Below are 13,492 nucleotides of genomic sequence, written 5' to 3'. Positions count from 1 at the left end.
CATGTTTTTTTACATTTTACGGAAACATATAGCCTATCTGCGGCCTTGTTTATTTAAAATTGTACGGAAATGTATAGCCTAATTTATATCGTTTAACGACAGAAAAGCCGCAGTAGTGTTGACTGCTTTACTGCAGAAGCTGCTTTACAGCACAGTTTTGCTGGGTTGCATGGCTTTTCCCACAGTATTGCCACAGTATTGCTGGGTTGCATGGCTTTTCTTGCAAAGCCAAAACCACTAACAGAGGACATTATATCCTCCAATGGCATCATTAACTTCTTACACACTGCAATAGGGCATTAAAGGAGAAAGGTACAAAGATCAGTTCTGTAAACGGCTGCAAATGGGTTTCAATTATGGGTGCATATACGTTTGGGACTTTTAAAAAGCCTCATCTATTTACCATGTATCTAAATAATTAATATCTAACTAATTAACCCCTGTAACCTTGTATTAAATGATTATATTTTTGTTACTCAGCCAATGTTTCCGGCTCTGGTGGACCCACCACATTATTAGGTTTTTAAATCAATACAGCCATAACAATTTATGTAAAAATGCTTATCAGATGTTTACTTTAGCTCAATTACCAATGATATAGACATCATTTATGATTACCAGTTACATGGACATCATTAATTCATCATTTATGATTACCAGTTACATGGACATCATTAATTCATCATTTATGATTACCAGTTACATGGACATCATTAATTCATCATTTATTCTCATTTGCCACGTTTGCCATTCTTGAATTTCCCCTTGGGGATCAATAAAGTTGATCTATTTACCCCTGTGAGATAACATTTATGATCATATGAATTATTTTCATTTATGATTTTTTTTAAAGAAAATGAGGACATTCAATCATGAACAAGGTAAAAAAAAATAGAAACAAGATTTTTGATCATTATTGATGCTTATTTCTAAGAACTTAATTTAGAACAGGTGCAAGTGCTTGAAATGTAACAATTGTGTAACTTTGTGTGGGAATAGCAGGTGCAGAAAGACAACATCCCCACACACAGACACCTACACTCAGACTCAGACACACACACACACACACACACACATACAGACACACAGACACAGACATTATCCCTTACGTAGAGAGGGTGTACCGTGTGCAGTCATGCAGTCACTGTTCAAGCCAATCACCGACGAGATGCGCGTTTAGGAAAGTTTCAATTGCAGTAGCAGGCTAGCTCTCTATTTTGTTTGAACGTCAACAGAATTGACGTTACCCAACATTGCTTAGAGCTCCTTTAAACTGTACTTCCTAGTGATGGACTCACCGGCTTCCCATGGACAGCCTGTTGGACTTGTCCTTCTTCACACGGACATATGATCGCCGGAGTGTCACCCTGCCAAAACACACACACACACACACACACACACACACACAGTGGTGGTGGTGTGACAGAATCACACTTTAATCCAACGGTTACATAACAGCCCGTGGACACTGCTCTATGCACTGTACCCTTTTCCTTCTCAAAAGACCACAATAATAAACTCATGCAGAGAAACTGTGTTGATGTGAGATTCTAGCATCACACACTCAACTCAAAGGGCAAATGCAAATACACTGAGCTGGAAGTGTGAGAAACAGTTGAGATCAGATATAACATATTTAAGTGTCGGACTCCAGTCAAGATAACTCACCCAAGGTCCAGGAATCTTCTCTTGGTCACACACACACACAAACAAACACACACACACACACACACACACACACACACACACACACACACACAAGATAACTCACCCAAGGTCCAGGAATCTTCTCTTGGTCTTCTTGTCAAATATGACTGTGGGACTGCCAGGGTCTGGGGGACTGAGATCTCGACTGTCATCAGATACCAACACTGTTCAGATAACCCACACACACACACACACACACACACACACACACAGACAGATACACAGACACACACACACAGACAAAGACACACACACACACACACACACACACACATACACACACACACACATACACACACACGAAGAGAGAGAGAGAGAGAGAGAGAACACATCTACATTTTTTTTATAGAAAGACAGGTCAATTGGGTTTATGCATGTCACTCTTTTTAGCCAGCTCATATACTGTATAATTGGGTTTACAGTATGCGTGTCACTGATTTTAGCCAGCTCATATATGTCTGTCTGAATTAGGTGATGTGTATATGACTGTCTGAATTAGGTGCCGTATGGCTGTCTTGATCACGCACAGTGTAAGTCAGCGCTGCACAGTGTAAGTCAGTGCTGCACAGTGTAAGTCAGTGCTGCACAGTGTAAGTTTAAGTCAGTGCTGCACAGTGTAAGTGTAAGTCAGTGCTGCACAGTGTAAGTCAGTGCTGCACAGTGTAAGTGTGAGTGCTTTGTACCTTCGCTCTCTGGCCGGCGGCCTCTCCGCAGGTAGACGGGCGATGCGTCGGAGCTCGGGCAGGACTTGGAGGGCGAGCTGGACGGCGTGGGCACCAGGGCCTCCTGGGACGTGGTGTTGGTGAGCTGGCGGTAGCGGCCCTTGGGCGTGGGCGAGAACGAGCCGCCACCACCACCGCCATCCTCCGGGGAGCGCCGCACCAGGGAGGAGGAGTCGAAGGAGAAGGCGGAGCTTCGGTGCGCAGGCGAGGACGACAGCAGCAAATCAGGAGAGGGGGAGGAGCCACGAAGGGCGTTGTGAAGTGGAGAGCGGACAGAGTGCAAGGGGCTGTCCAGAGACTGCAATACACACACACACACACAAATATTATACACACACACACACACAAACACACACACACACACACACACACACATTTTACACACACACAGTAGTGTTAATTTCGTCAGACGAGACGAGAGGAAAAATGTTCGTCAACAACCTTTTTTTTCATGACTAAGACGAGACGATGACGAGACTGCACTAATGTCCTGAAACACTGACTAAGACTATCTTAAGATGCATTATTGTTGACGAAAAAAGACGAGACTAAAATGTTTTGCATGAAATAAAAACTAAGATAAAATCTCTCTTCATTTTCATCTACAAAATGAGAAGACAGATTAGCTGTTACGTTTTCAAAATATTCCGAATGAGTTGGTTCATGCGCAGCAGCTTTCCTGTAGGCTAGTCTACATGCTGTTGCTGCAACCCTGTGGCTGCAGCACAAAACTACATGGAACAAGAACACTGGAGATTTCTGCCAGACTTAGCAAGCTAACTACCTAAGCTTTATGCCACAATGCTACATACCCAGAAGTTGAAGCTTCTCTCATACATATACAAATTAACATCCCCCAGAATGTCCATACGAAATTTTTCAGCAAGTAATGTCAACTATTTAACTAGTTACACTGATGATGCAAAGTTTGCTAGCAAGTAAGCTAATATGGAAAGTTCGCTAGCAAGTTAGCTAAGATGGAGAGTTTGTGTTGCGTTTGGGCGCATATCGCCATCTAGCGTGGCGGAGTAAAACATTCATACTTGGGTCTAAGACAGTGTTTCTCAAACTTTTTCAGATGAAGGACCACTTAACTAATCAATAAAAAAGAAACGAACGGACCACCTAGCTAAAACGGACCACCTAGCAGTATATTAGCCTACACAATACTCACTGAACCACCTTGCTTATTGTCTTTGCACTTTGCTTAATTGTGTCAGAGGATTCATATGATTTAAACTGCCATATCTGACATAGACAGTGTTGTAGAACTGTTTGAATTTACATACAAGTTGGTTCAATATTGCAAACAACCCATCTATATTATATTTTACCACGTCTGCTCGTGGACCACTTGGGATAGCTTATGACCACCAGTGGTCCCCGACCACACTATGTGAAACACTGGTCTACTTAAGATCATGACAGTAGTCCAGTCAAATCTTTACTGTCTATGGTCAAATCCCAGCCGAGCTATAACTTTATGCATGTAAACATTGACTGAAAAAAAATCAGAATGAGTAATTATAACAGACGAGTAGCCCTGTGGACACACAATATTGTTAGAAAATTGAGATGTGTGAAACACTATTTGACTGAAATGGTAATCAGAAATAATTTGTTATAAAAAAAGACTAAATGTGAGGTCATTTATAATACGCTGACAGAGAAGAGAGAAGTCTGCAGGAAAGAGAAGAGGAGGAGTCTGTAGGAAAGAGAAGAGGAGGAGAGGGAAAGAAAGAAAGAAAGAAAGAAAGAAAGAAAGAAGGAAGGAAGGAAGGAAAGTATGGCAGAGCTGAAGAGGAAAAGGAAGGAGAGGAAGAAGAAGATGATCATGAAGAAAATGATAGTAAATAATGAATGAAAGAGAGGAGGAGGAGAGTGATGAGAGGAGGCAGCAGGTTTGAGGAGGATTGAATCAAGTGTGAGCAGTGGCACTAAGACCCAGGGGAAGGCCATCGGAGACGCTCCCTCCCAGTAAGGGGTTTCTGAGGAGATGAGAGCAGCCAGAAGATCACATCACTCTGCAAAGTCATGGAAACTCCATACCTGATGCACTTGCATGCTTGGAGAAATAACCAATCAGTGTGCACCAGATCTGCTTGGGAAAAGCTTTAGCTTTTTAATTCTCAAAAGTTATGACACAACTTTTGCTAAAAAGCCATGGCAAAAGTAGCTGCAGTGCTCAGTCTCATTGGATACACTGGTAAAAATATTGACCTGATGTCAAAAGTTACAGCCCAAATAAATGAATAATTATGTCCTTGATTGGCTGTGGGATCTGTCACTCTCTGTGCTCCTCACCCTGATTGGCTGTGGCTGCTGTCACTCACTCACCTTCCTCTCCACAAACTCATCCCCCTCAGTGGAGCTGATGCTGTCGCGAAAGTGGGAGCGGGAGGGGCGGTGCCTTCTGGTTTTGACGGACAGCTGGGCTCGGCCTTTCTGTATGCTGTTATCCAGCAGTTCCGTCTCTGGAACGGCTTCATTCAGATCTGCAGACATAGCACACACCATCTCAGTCATTTTAGGGTTAGGGTGTGTGTGTGTGTGTGTGTGTGTGTGTGTGTGTGTGTGTGTGTGTGTGTGTGTGTGTGTGTGTGTGTGTGAGGGAGAGAGACAGAGAGTGAGAGAGACTGATATAGGGAAGCGGATATGCTTAGTATATCCCATAAATTTCAGAACATTTAAAAAGATACATTTATATGTAAATATCTATCCAGTACACATAGCCCAGACCACAGCCCCCAGACATTTTGAGCTGGGCAGACACTTCTCAGTCACATACAGTATCGTAACTCAACTCACACTACTCATTTCAATCAGTCACGATTGATGTGCTTGCTCTGCATTTTCTGAGGCCGAAATTAAACTTTACGTGTCCGTTAACGCGGGCCAGTGCATAGAGGTGCGGACTTGTAGTCGTTGCTGTTGTAGTTAGTTTGGTTGGTTTGAGTTCTGCTCATGGGGTTAACATATTTTAATGTTCCAAAGGGGCATCATGTCAAAAGCTACATCTCTCAGAAAAAAATCATCTGGAAGTTGAAAAAAACATCTACCCGTTAAACTACACTGAGCCATGCTCTGGACCTAGCTGGGGTGAACCCAGATTAACCTATTCCTTGGGTGAACCTGACGAAGGCCATCAGTCCGAAACGTTTGTTAATTATCCCCTGTTGCTAAAAATGGATTAAAAAGCAAGAAAGGATTTTTGGAGTGCGACCATTTGTTATTTTCTATAAACCTGTTACAAACCTGCTCAGCAGGTCCATCAGGAAAGGGGCCCAGTGACGCACATTTCTGAACTTGCCAGTTTACTACGGTACTTCCACAGGCATGAAACTTCAATTTGCACATGCAAGTGGTACTAAATCATTTCAGCAAACAAGTGCAGCAAACATCTTTCTTGTAAACGAAGGTTTTAAATTCAGTTGTTAACTTGTTAAGTACATGTTCCTGGATTTTTTGGTGATTTGGAAATGAACATCAATAGGCTCCTTTCCCGACCAACCTGCCGAGCAAATTCAAATTTGCTAACAGGTTGGTCTGGGCTAGCCCAAGCTACCGTGGGCCCTCACATGCTAACAGGTTGGACTGGGCTCGCCCAAGCTACCGTGGGCCCTCACATGCTAACAGGTTGGACTGGGCTCACCCAAGCTACCGTGGGTCCTCACATGCTAACAGGTTGGTCTGGGCTCGCCCAAGCTATGGTGGACCCTCACACGCTCACAGACATGCAAAGTATAACTTCTGCTTAACTGCTCACTCTGCAAATGTCGAACACGCTAGAAATCCAACCAGATCGGTTGGATGCTGGGAACACTGATGGCGTCGTCTAATCTGGTATTATGAGCCTGCTCAAACTGCTTGACAAATGACAAGCTATTGGATGGGAATTTGTCCTTTGCTTAAACTTTGCTGGGTCTGACTGAATCAAGGCTAAAATTGGGATCACAATTGTACTGTGTCTGCCTTGTGTTACTGTGATAAAAGACAGATTTAGTATCATAGCCTCCAGACATTTTAATACATCACTGATATGGAAGGTGTCTCATAACTCCAAGTGATTTTAATATAACACACATTTTGAAGCTATCTCATAGCCCCAAGACATTTTAATACAACACAGATTTTGAAGGTGTCTCAATCAAATTCCAGGAGCTGATAGATGCCATGAGGGTCAGGTCAGCCAATCTCCTTAGCAACATGACCCCATGACCTCAATTTAAGGTTGCCTTGACGATCAATCAGAAATGTCTCTCCCTATAGGGCTCACCAATCAGATACCTCCCCGCCCCCAATGCTCATACAGACCAATCAAATTCAGTAATCAGTATTCTGTGACAGGGTGGATTATGGGATACGGCCTCAGATGACCTCAAACAGGGTTCATCAAATCATGAGAAGAACAATGGCATCAGTCTCAAATACATGAAATATACTATGTTTTCACGTTTATAATGGTTTCTAAACCAATTCACGGTCCTTTCAGTATGGTACTGTTTTTTTTAAATAAAATATGTTGACCTTCGAACTAGACAACTATGTGACAATACATATACAACAACACCTATGTAATAGAAAACATACTGACAGAATACACAGTATTTTTCCTTTTAAAAGGTGAAAGGAAATGACACATGGTGGACTACCATGACTATAGTCCCTGCACAGGTCATCTCAGTCAGTAGTCAGAGTGAATATGGCTTCCCATGGTCAGTAGCCTTGCACCAGTGAATAAGGGCTCCTATGATCAGCAAATATGGATTCCTGTAATCAGTGAGGCTCCTATGGTAAGTGAATATAGGTTCTTATGGTCAGTGAGTATTGGTTCCTATGATCAGTGAATATGGGTTCTAATGGTCAGTGAATATGTGTTCCTATGGTCAGTGAATATGGGTTTTTATGGTCAGTGAATATGGTCAGTGAATGTGAATGTGGGTTCCAATGGTCAGTGAATATGGGTTCCAATGGTCAGTGAATATGGGTTTTTATGGTCAGTGAATATGGTCAGTGAATGTGAATGTGGGTTCCAATGGTCAGTGAATATGGGTTTTTATGGTCAGTGAATATAGTCAGTGAATGTGAATGTGGGTTCCAATGGTCAGTGAATATGGTCAGTAAATATACAGGTTCCTATGGCCAGTCTTTTTGCTGTCTGTTCTCCTGTGTCGTCACCATGAGGGATCAAAGAGGAAATTGGTCTCTGGAACACTAACGGACGATCGATGGCGCTGTTGTTTTAGAACTGAAGGCACTCATGAATCATCAGAAGCATGGACCTCTAGCACCCCATCTTTACACACACACACACACACACACACACACACACACACACACACACTTTCATTTTTTCCCTGAGGCTGCAGGAGAGGAAAAGGCCTACTAGGGTGATTCATCTGATAGCCCCACTCAGTACAGACACCCTGTGGCTCAGTTAGCAGCTTCATCAGGACTTTATAGCCTGATGGTAGGTACACTTCACTTTACACACACACACACACGCGCACGCACGCACGCACGCACGCACACACACACACACACACACACACACACACACAGTACACACACATATACAGCACATTACAGTACAGTACACACACAGACATACACACTAATAGACAAACAGATTGTCAGTCACACACTATCCTACCTGACTGCCCATCCAATTCCACTCAACACACAAACGCACACACACACACACACACACACACACACACACACACACACACACACACACACACACACACACACACAGTACACACACATATACAGTACACACACACACACACACACACACACACACACACACACAGTGCACTCTCTCAACATAATCTCCAGGGTTTTCTTGAGCACTCAGGCAGTGGCTCTTTAAAATGTCCCTTTTGTCAAAAGGATACACAGCAGGCTGTCAGAGGTGTGTTTGTGTGTGTGTGAGAGAGAGAGAGAAAGAGAGAGAGAGAGATGAGTCATTTCTTTAACTTTATGAAAGCATTTTTTTTTAAGTCTTAGCTGTCAAAAGCCACCCAAGAAAAAAAGTTTTGGGACAATCCAGCAGACCTATAAATACGAAGCATAAAAGTGGGACAATCTTACACAACATATCTTAGATTGCGCTCCTTAATGTGACACACAAACCTTCTCCACTCGCTGCAGGGATTGGACCCAAGCCAAGGAACCGCAAGGCACTGTGGGTAGTAACCAAAGATTCTAGAACAGAGTTCTGTTCTAGAATCTTTGGTATTAACAGACTTTCTAATGAGGAGACACAGCACTCAAAGAATCTTCCATAGAAACGCATGCCATGACGCGTTCACATTGTTAGGTTATCATTTTTCTGCATAATAGTATCAGCGTGTTGTTTGATGATATGCTCTTTTGCTATGCCGACTCATGAGCAAACAAGTACAACTCATGTACTGTTGTCATATACTGCTCTTCCTCTCTTGAATACCTTACTTCCATATCAGCATAACAGCCTCTTCCTTCCCATAGATAGTTTATCGTGTTAGGTTTAATCAATTTTGAGATATTGCCTATTACACAGTTAAACAACTGGATGTGGATTTAACCTTGTGTGTGTGTGGATGTTAATATGACCTTTACGAAGCCTATATTTGATGGTAAACAAACTTGTAAATGGGGAATCGTTCACCTAGCATAGCCATACAGCACAGCCTCAGCGAGTTGCTAACGACAGAACCAGGCATGCAACTTTGAGAATAGCTGCCCGAAGACATCTTGCGGGAATCGTAAAACATTACCTTGTCATTAGATATAGCTCTTTGGAGATTTTTGTTCTTGTAACCTGTTCTTAATCCTTCACCTCCACAACAAAAGCATTTCCATTGTGTACAGGGGGAACAAGCCACGAGAAGTAGGCTATTTACAACGGCAGAGTAAAATATAAATATATCGCGACTCTAGGGGGAGCTCTACAGTCGCTAAAAATACCTGAATCTGAACCTGAACCTTTAACGATCACTAAATTGAGCATATGACAAACAATAATCATACACTTAAAAATAACCTCTCCCGTGAGTGTTCTATATAGAGTATATGAATATATAAATCATATATCATGAATGCATCGTGGAACACTGAGCAAATTTGGCTCTGTCCTGTGATGTTCACACTGTTACTCATTCCTGTTGGTTTGGTCTCACATCGCCCCCAAGGTCAGTGATCCACCGGGACGCACAACATACACGTGACAAGATGTGCTGTTTCAACACCGTAGCCAGCTGTATGTGTTTGTGTGTGTGTGTGTGCGTGCGTGGGTGGGTGTGTGTGGGTGTGTGTGCGTGGGCATGTGAATGTGTATTGTGTGTGTGTGTGTGAGTGGGCATGTAACTGTGTGTGTATGTGTGTGTGTGTGTATGTGTGTGTGTATGTGTGTGTGGGCATGTGAATGTGTATATGTGTGTGTGTGGGCATGTGTGTGTGTGTGTGTGTGTGTGTGTGTGTGTGTGTGTACATGTGCGTGTCTGTGTATGTGTATATGTGTGTGTGTGTGTGTGTGTGTGTACATGTGCGTGTCTGCATGTGTATGTGTGTGTGTGTGTGTGTGTACATGTGCGTGTCTGCATGTGTATGTGTGTGTGTGTGTGTGTGTGTGTGTGTGTGTGTGTGTGTGTGTGTGTGCATGTTTATGACTCCGCATCTGTCTCACCCAACCCTGAGGGAAGAGAAGGTCACCTTTCCCTTCCTCTCCCTCAGCACACACCCTCCAGCTGCACTCCTCACCCACCCCCTGGCAGCTCGGCATTCTGGGAGATGTATGCTGTTCATGATGCGCGCCTCCTACCCTGCTGTGCTGACTCAGACAGGCTGACTGTCTCTAACGGAGCGCCTGCTAGTAGCCCTCACAGATTACAGTAATTCCCTGTGTATTAGTCGCATTGTGTATAAACCGCAGGACAATGTTTTATGCAAGTTAAGAAAACAACACCATATTAATACCATATTAACTGCACCTGTGTATTAACCTCATAGCTGAAGAAATGTTGCAAAATATATGTATAAACCGCGGCTAATAGTTGGGAAATTACGGTAGGAGGAGCACACACACACACAGCTCTTTACTTCTCCTCTAAGCAGCCCTCACAGATGAGAAGGAACACACACACACGCACAGGCACACGCACACACACACACACTCTCACACACACACACACACACACACACACACACACACACACACACAGGCACACGCACACACACACACACACACATATACACACACACACACACACATATACACACACACACACACACACGCACGCACGCACGCACGCACGCACGCACGCACACACACACACATATACACACACACACGCACACAGCTCTTTACTTCTCCTCTGCACAGCCCTCACAGCTGAGCAACATCTTCAGCTGAAGTGACATTTCAGTCTGATGCACTGGGTGTGGCACTCCTCCCTTTCATTCTCTCTCTCTCTCTTTCTCTCTCTCTCTCTACCTCTTTCTCATGTCTTTGCTAACCCCTCCCCCATGTTGATCTATCTTGACACAACTCCCTCTCTCCTTCTCTCTCCTCTTCGCTCCATCTCTCACTCTTTCTCTCTCTCTCTGTGTGTTTCTCTCCCATGCATGTGTTTCTATATCTTGACCCATATGGTATATTTTTACCCCCATCATGTCCTCTCTGTGCCCCTCTTGTAAAAGCCCACAAGGCTTTTCACCACCAAATCATCAAGCAGAAGGCGCTGAAAAGGCAGTAGCCTACAGCGACGTCGTTGACGGCAACAACAGGAGTATTTAAAAAATTGTTAGCCAACACGGCCGTTTTCTGTTCATTGATCATCCTTCTCATGACCTCACTGCTGAGCCCGATATTTGTTGAGCATAAATATGCCTAGAGAAAATGAAAACGAAGAAAATCCAACTTTGTTCCAAGCTCTTTACGTAAATGCAACAGACACATGGGGAGAGGATGCTTTTGGAAAAATAAACCATGAAAAAACGAACCACTTCACTGTTATATCTTTCTTGAATTTCCCCTTGAGGATCAATAAAGTATCTATCTATCTATCTATGTTAGTATTTTGTTTGTTGCTTAAAAACGTTGTAGGCCTATAAGATGGCCTTGAAGTCTTGAGTTAGCCTACTAAATTGGCTGGTACCATAAAGTTTGTGCATGCTCTCTCCAATGCAAACCAGATTTGGGGTTCCATAGCCAAGTAATTCTGCTACATAACGTCGAAAACAGATAAATGTGTTTATTTGAAGCACACATACAAATACTGTAGGTCAGTTTCAAGTATGCGCACCTATGTGGCTACTTCATTTCATGTATAGCGCCACCTAGTTAAACACAAAAAAGTAAAAATGAGGTTGTAATCGCAGGTATCTGTGACCTAACATAGTCAAAACTGCATGAAATTGGAAGTGTAGGATCATTATGACACCCTCTGAATGCATGCCAAGTTTCGTGGAATTCCGCTCATGGGGGGCCACACAATAAATTAATTTATGTTACTATACACCAACTGGCCTGTGGGTGGCCGGAGACAGTTTTTTGTGAATATCTCGAGAACAGTAGGGCCTAGGAGGTCCACCTTTTTTTTTGTATGTTGGTCTTAAGGGGGCATGTCAACCCATTCCATTACCACTTATTTCATGTATAGCGCCACCTAGTTAAAAACTAAAAAGCAAAAAATTAGGTGTTTTCATCAAAATATCTCTGGCTGACATTGTCAAAACTGCACAAAATTGAAAGTGTAGGATCATTATGACACCCTCCGAATGCATGCCAAGTTTTGTGAACTTTCGTTCATGGGGGGCCTTACAATAAAATAATTGATGTGTACATTTAGTGACCGTGACACCAACAAGGATTCCCCGACACTGAAAGACCGGGTATTACCGCGAAACTTGGTGGGCATGTAACCCCACATGGATAGCATGGAACTATCATTTTTCGTTTTGATCTGTAGCCCCGCCGCTGGATTGGACCCCCCGAAAGGAGGGTAGGGCAGACACAGTTTTCTGTGAATATCTTGAGAACCGTAGGGCCTAGGATGAACAATTTTTTCCGTATGTTTGCCTCCAGGGGTCATCTTAACCCATTCCATGTGCACACATGTGCATAAACAGATACACACGCACACACATACAATCACAGTAATCATATGTATGACACATACTCACACAGTAGACATATGTACGCATGCATGCACATGCACAAACACAGGCACATACGCAGGCACACATACAAGCATGCACACACACACACACACACACCCACACACCTTTAACACCTCCTACCTTTAACTTCATCAAGAAAAGATGATGTCATGCTTTTGTTTTCTTTTTTTCTGTTTACTGATTTGTAGCATTGTGAGATTAATAAACAGGTTCTAAATAACCAGCTTAGGATGATCATGAATAAAATAAATATGAGATAATTGACCAATATGTTAAATACTATGATAAACAGCCAGTGGTTGTTTGTGTTTGCACACTATAGACATGAGCTGACCCATTTCTTTATGGGGGCGGGACAGGGAAGCGTTGAGTGTACTAGCTCCCACTCACACACCCACACACACACACACACACCCACACACACACACTCACACACACACACACCCACCCACACACACACACACTCACACACACAAACACACACACACACACACACACACACACACACACACACACACACACACACACACACACACACACACTCACACCCACACCCACACACCACACGCACACCCACACACACACACACACATAGACACACACACACACACACACACAGACACAGACACACACACACACACACACACTCCCAGTGTGACATCATTCTCAGTGTGAAAGATCTGCCCTATATAAGGACACACAGACAGGCTTCCTAATGAGGGGAGACGGGACGCTTCCTTGACAATAGCATCCCCACGAGATGCAGATACCGGCATACACACACACACTCATACACACACACACTTCCTTGACAACAGCATCCCCAGATTCACTCTCTGAGATGCAGACACACACACACACACACACACTTCCTTGACAACAGCATCCCCACATTC

General features: G+C 43.4%; 1 protein-coding gene across 3 annotated transcripts in view; it reads right to left on the bottom strand.

The window, feature by feature from the left end:
- LOC125287402 (sterile alpha motif domain-containing protein 14-like) overlaps positions 1 to 13,492 on the bottom strand; it is a 42,505-nt gene that overhangs the window by 10,470 nt on the left and 18,543 nt on the right. For all 3 annotated transcript variants that reach the window (XR_007192356.1, XM_048233232.1, XM_048233233.1), the window contains exons 3-6: positions 4,767 to 4,924; positions 2,391 to 2,727; positions 1,772 to 1,871; positions 1,299 to 1,367 (exon numbers count right to left, since the gene is read on the bottom strand). Coding sequence is in view for 2 of the 3 variants with exons in the window: in XM_048233232.1 (XP_048089189.1) it covers positions 1,299 to 1,367; positions 1,772 to 1,871; positions 2,391 to 2,727; positions 4,767 to 4,924 (664 nt within the window). In the remaining variant the exon portion in view is untranslated. The remainder of the gene's footprint in view (positions 1 to 1,298; positions 1,368 to 1,771; positions 1,872 to 2,390; positions 2,728 to 4,766; positions 4,925 to 13,492) is intronic.

The sequence above is a fragment of the Alosa alosa genome, chromosome 22 (assembly GCF_017589495.1).
Source record: "Alosa alosa isolate M-15738 ecotype Scorff River chromosome 22, AALO_Geno_1.1, whole genome shotgun sequence".
NCBI classification, from domain to species: domain Eukaryota; kingdom Metazoa; phylum Chordata; class Actinopteri; order Clupeiformes; family Clupeidae; genus Alosa; species Alosa alosa.
This window is presented reverse-complemented; position numbering and strand designations above follow the sequence as displayed.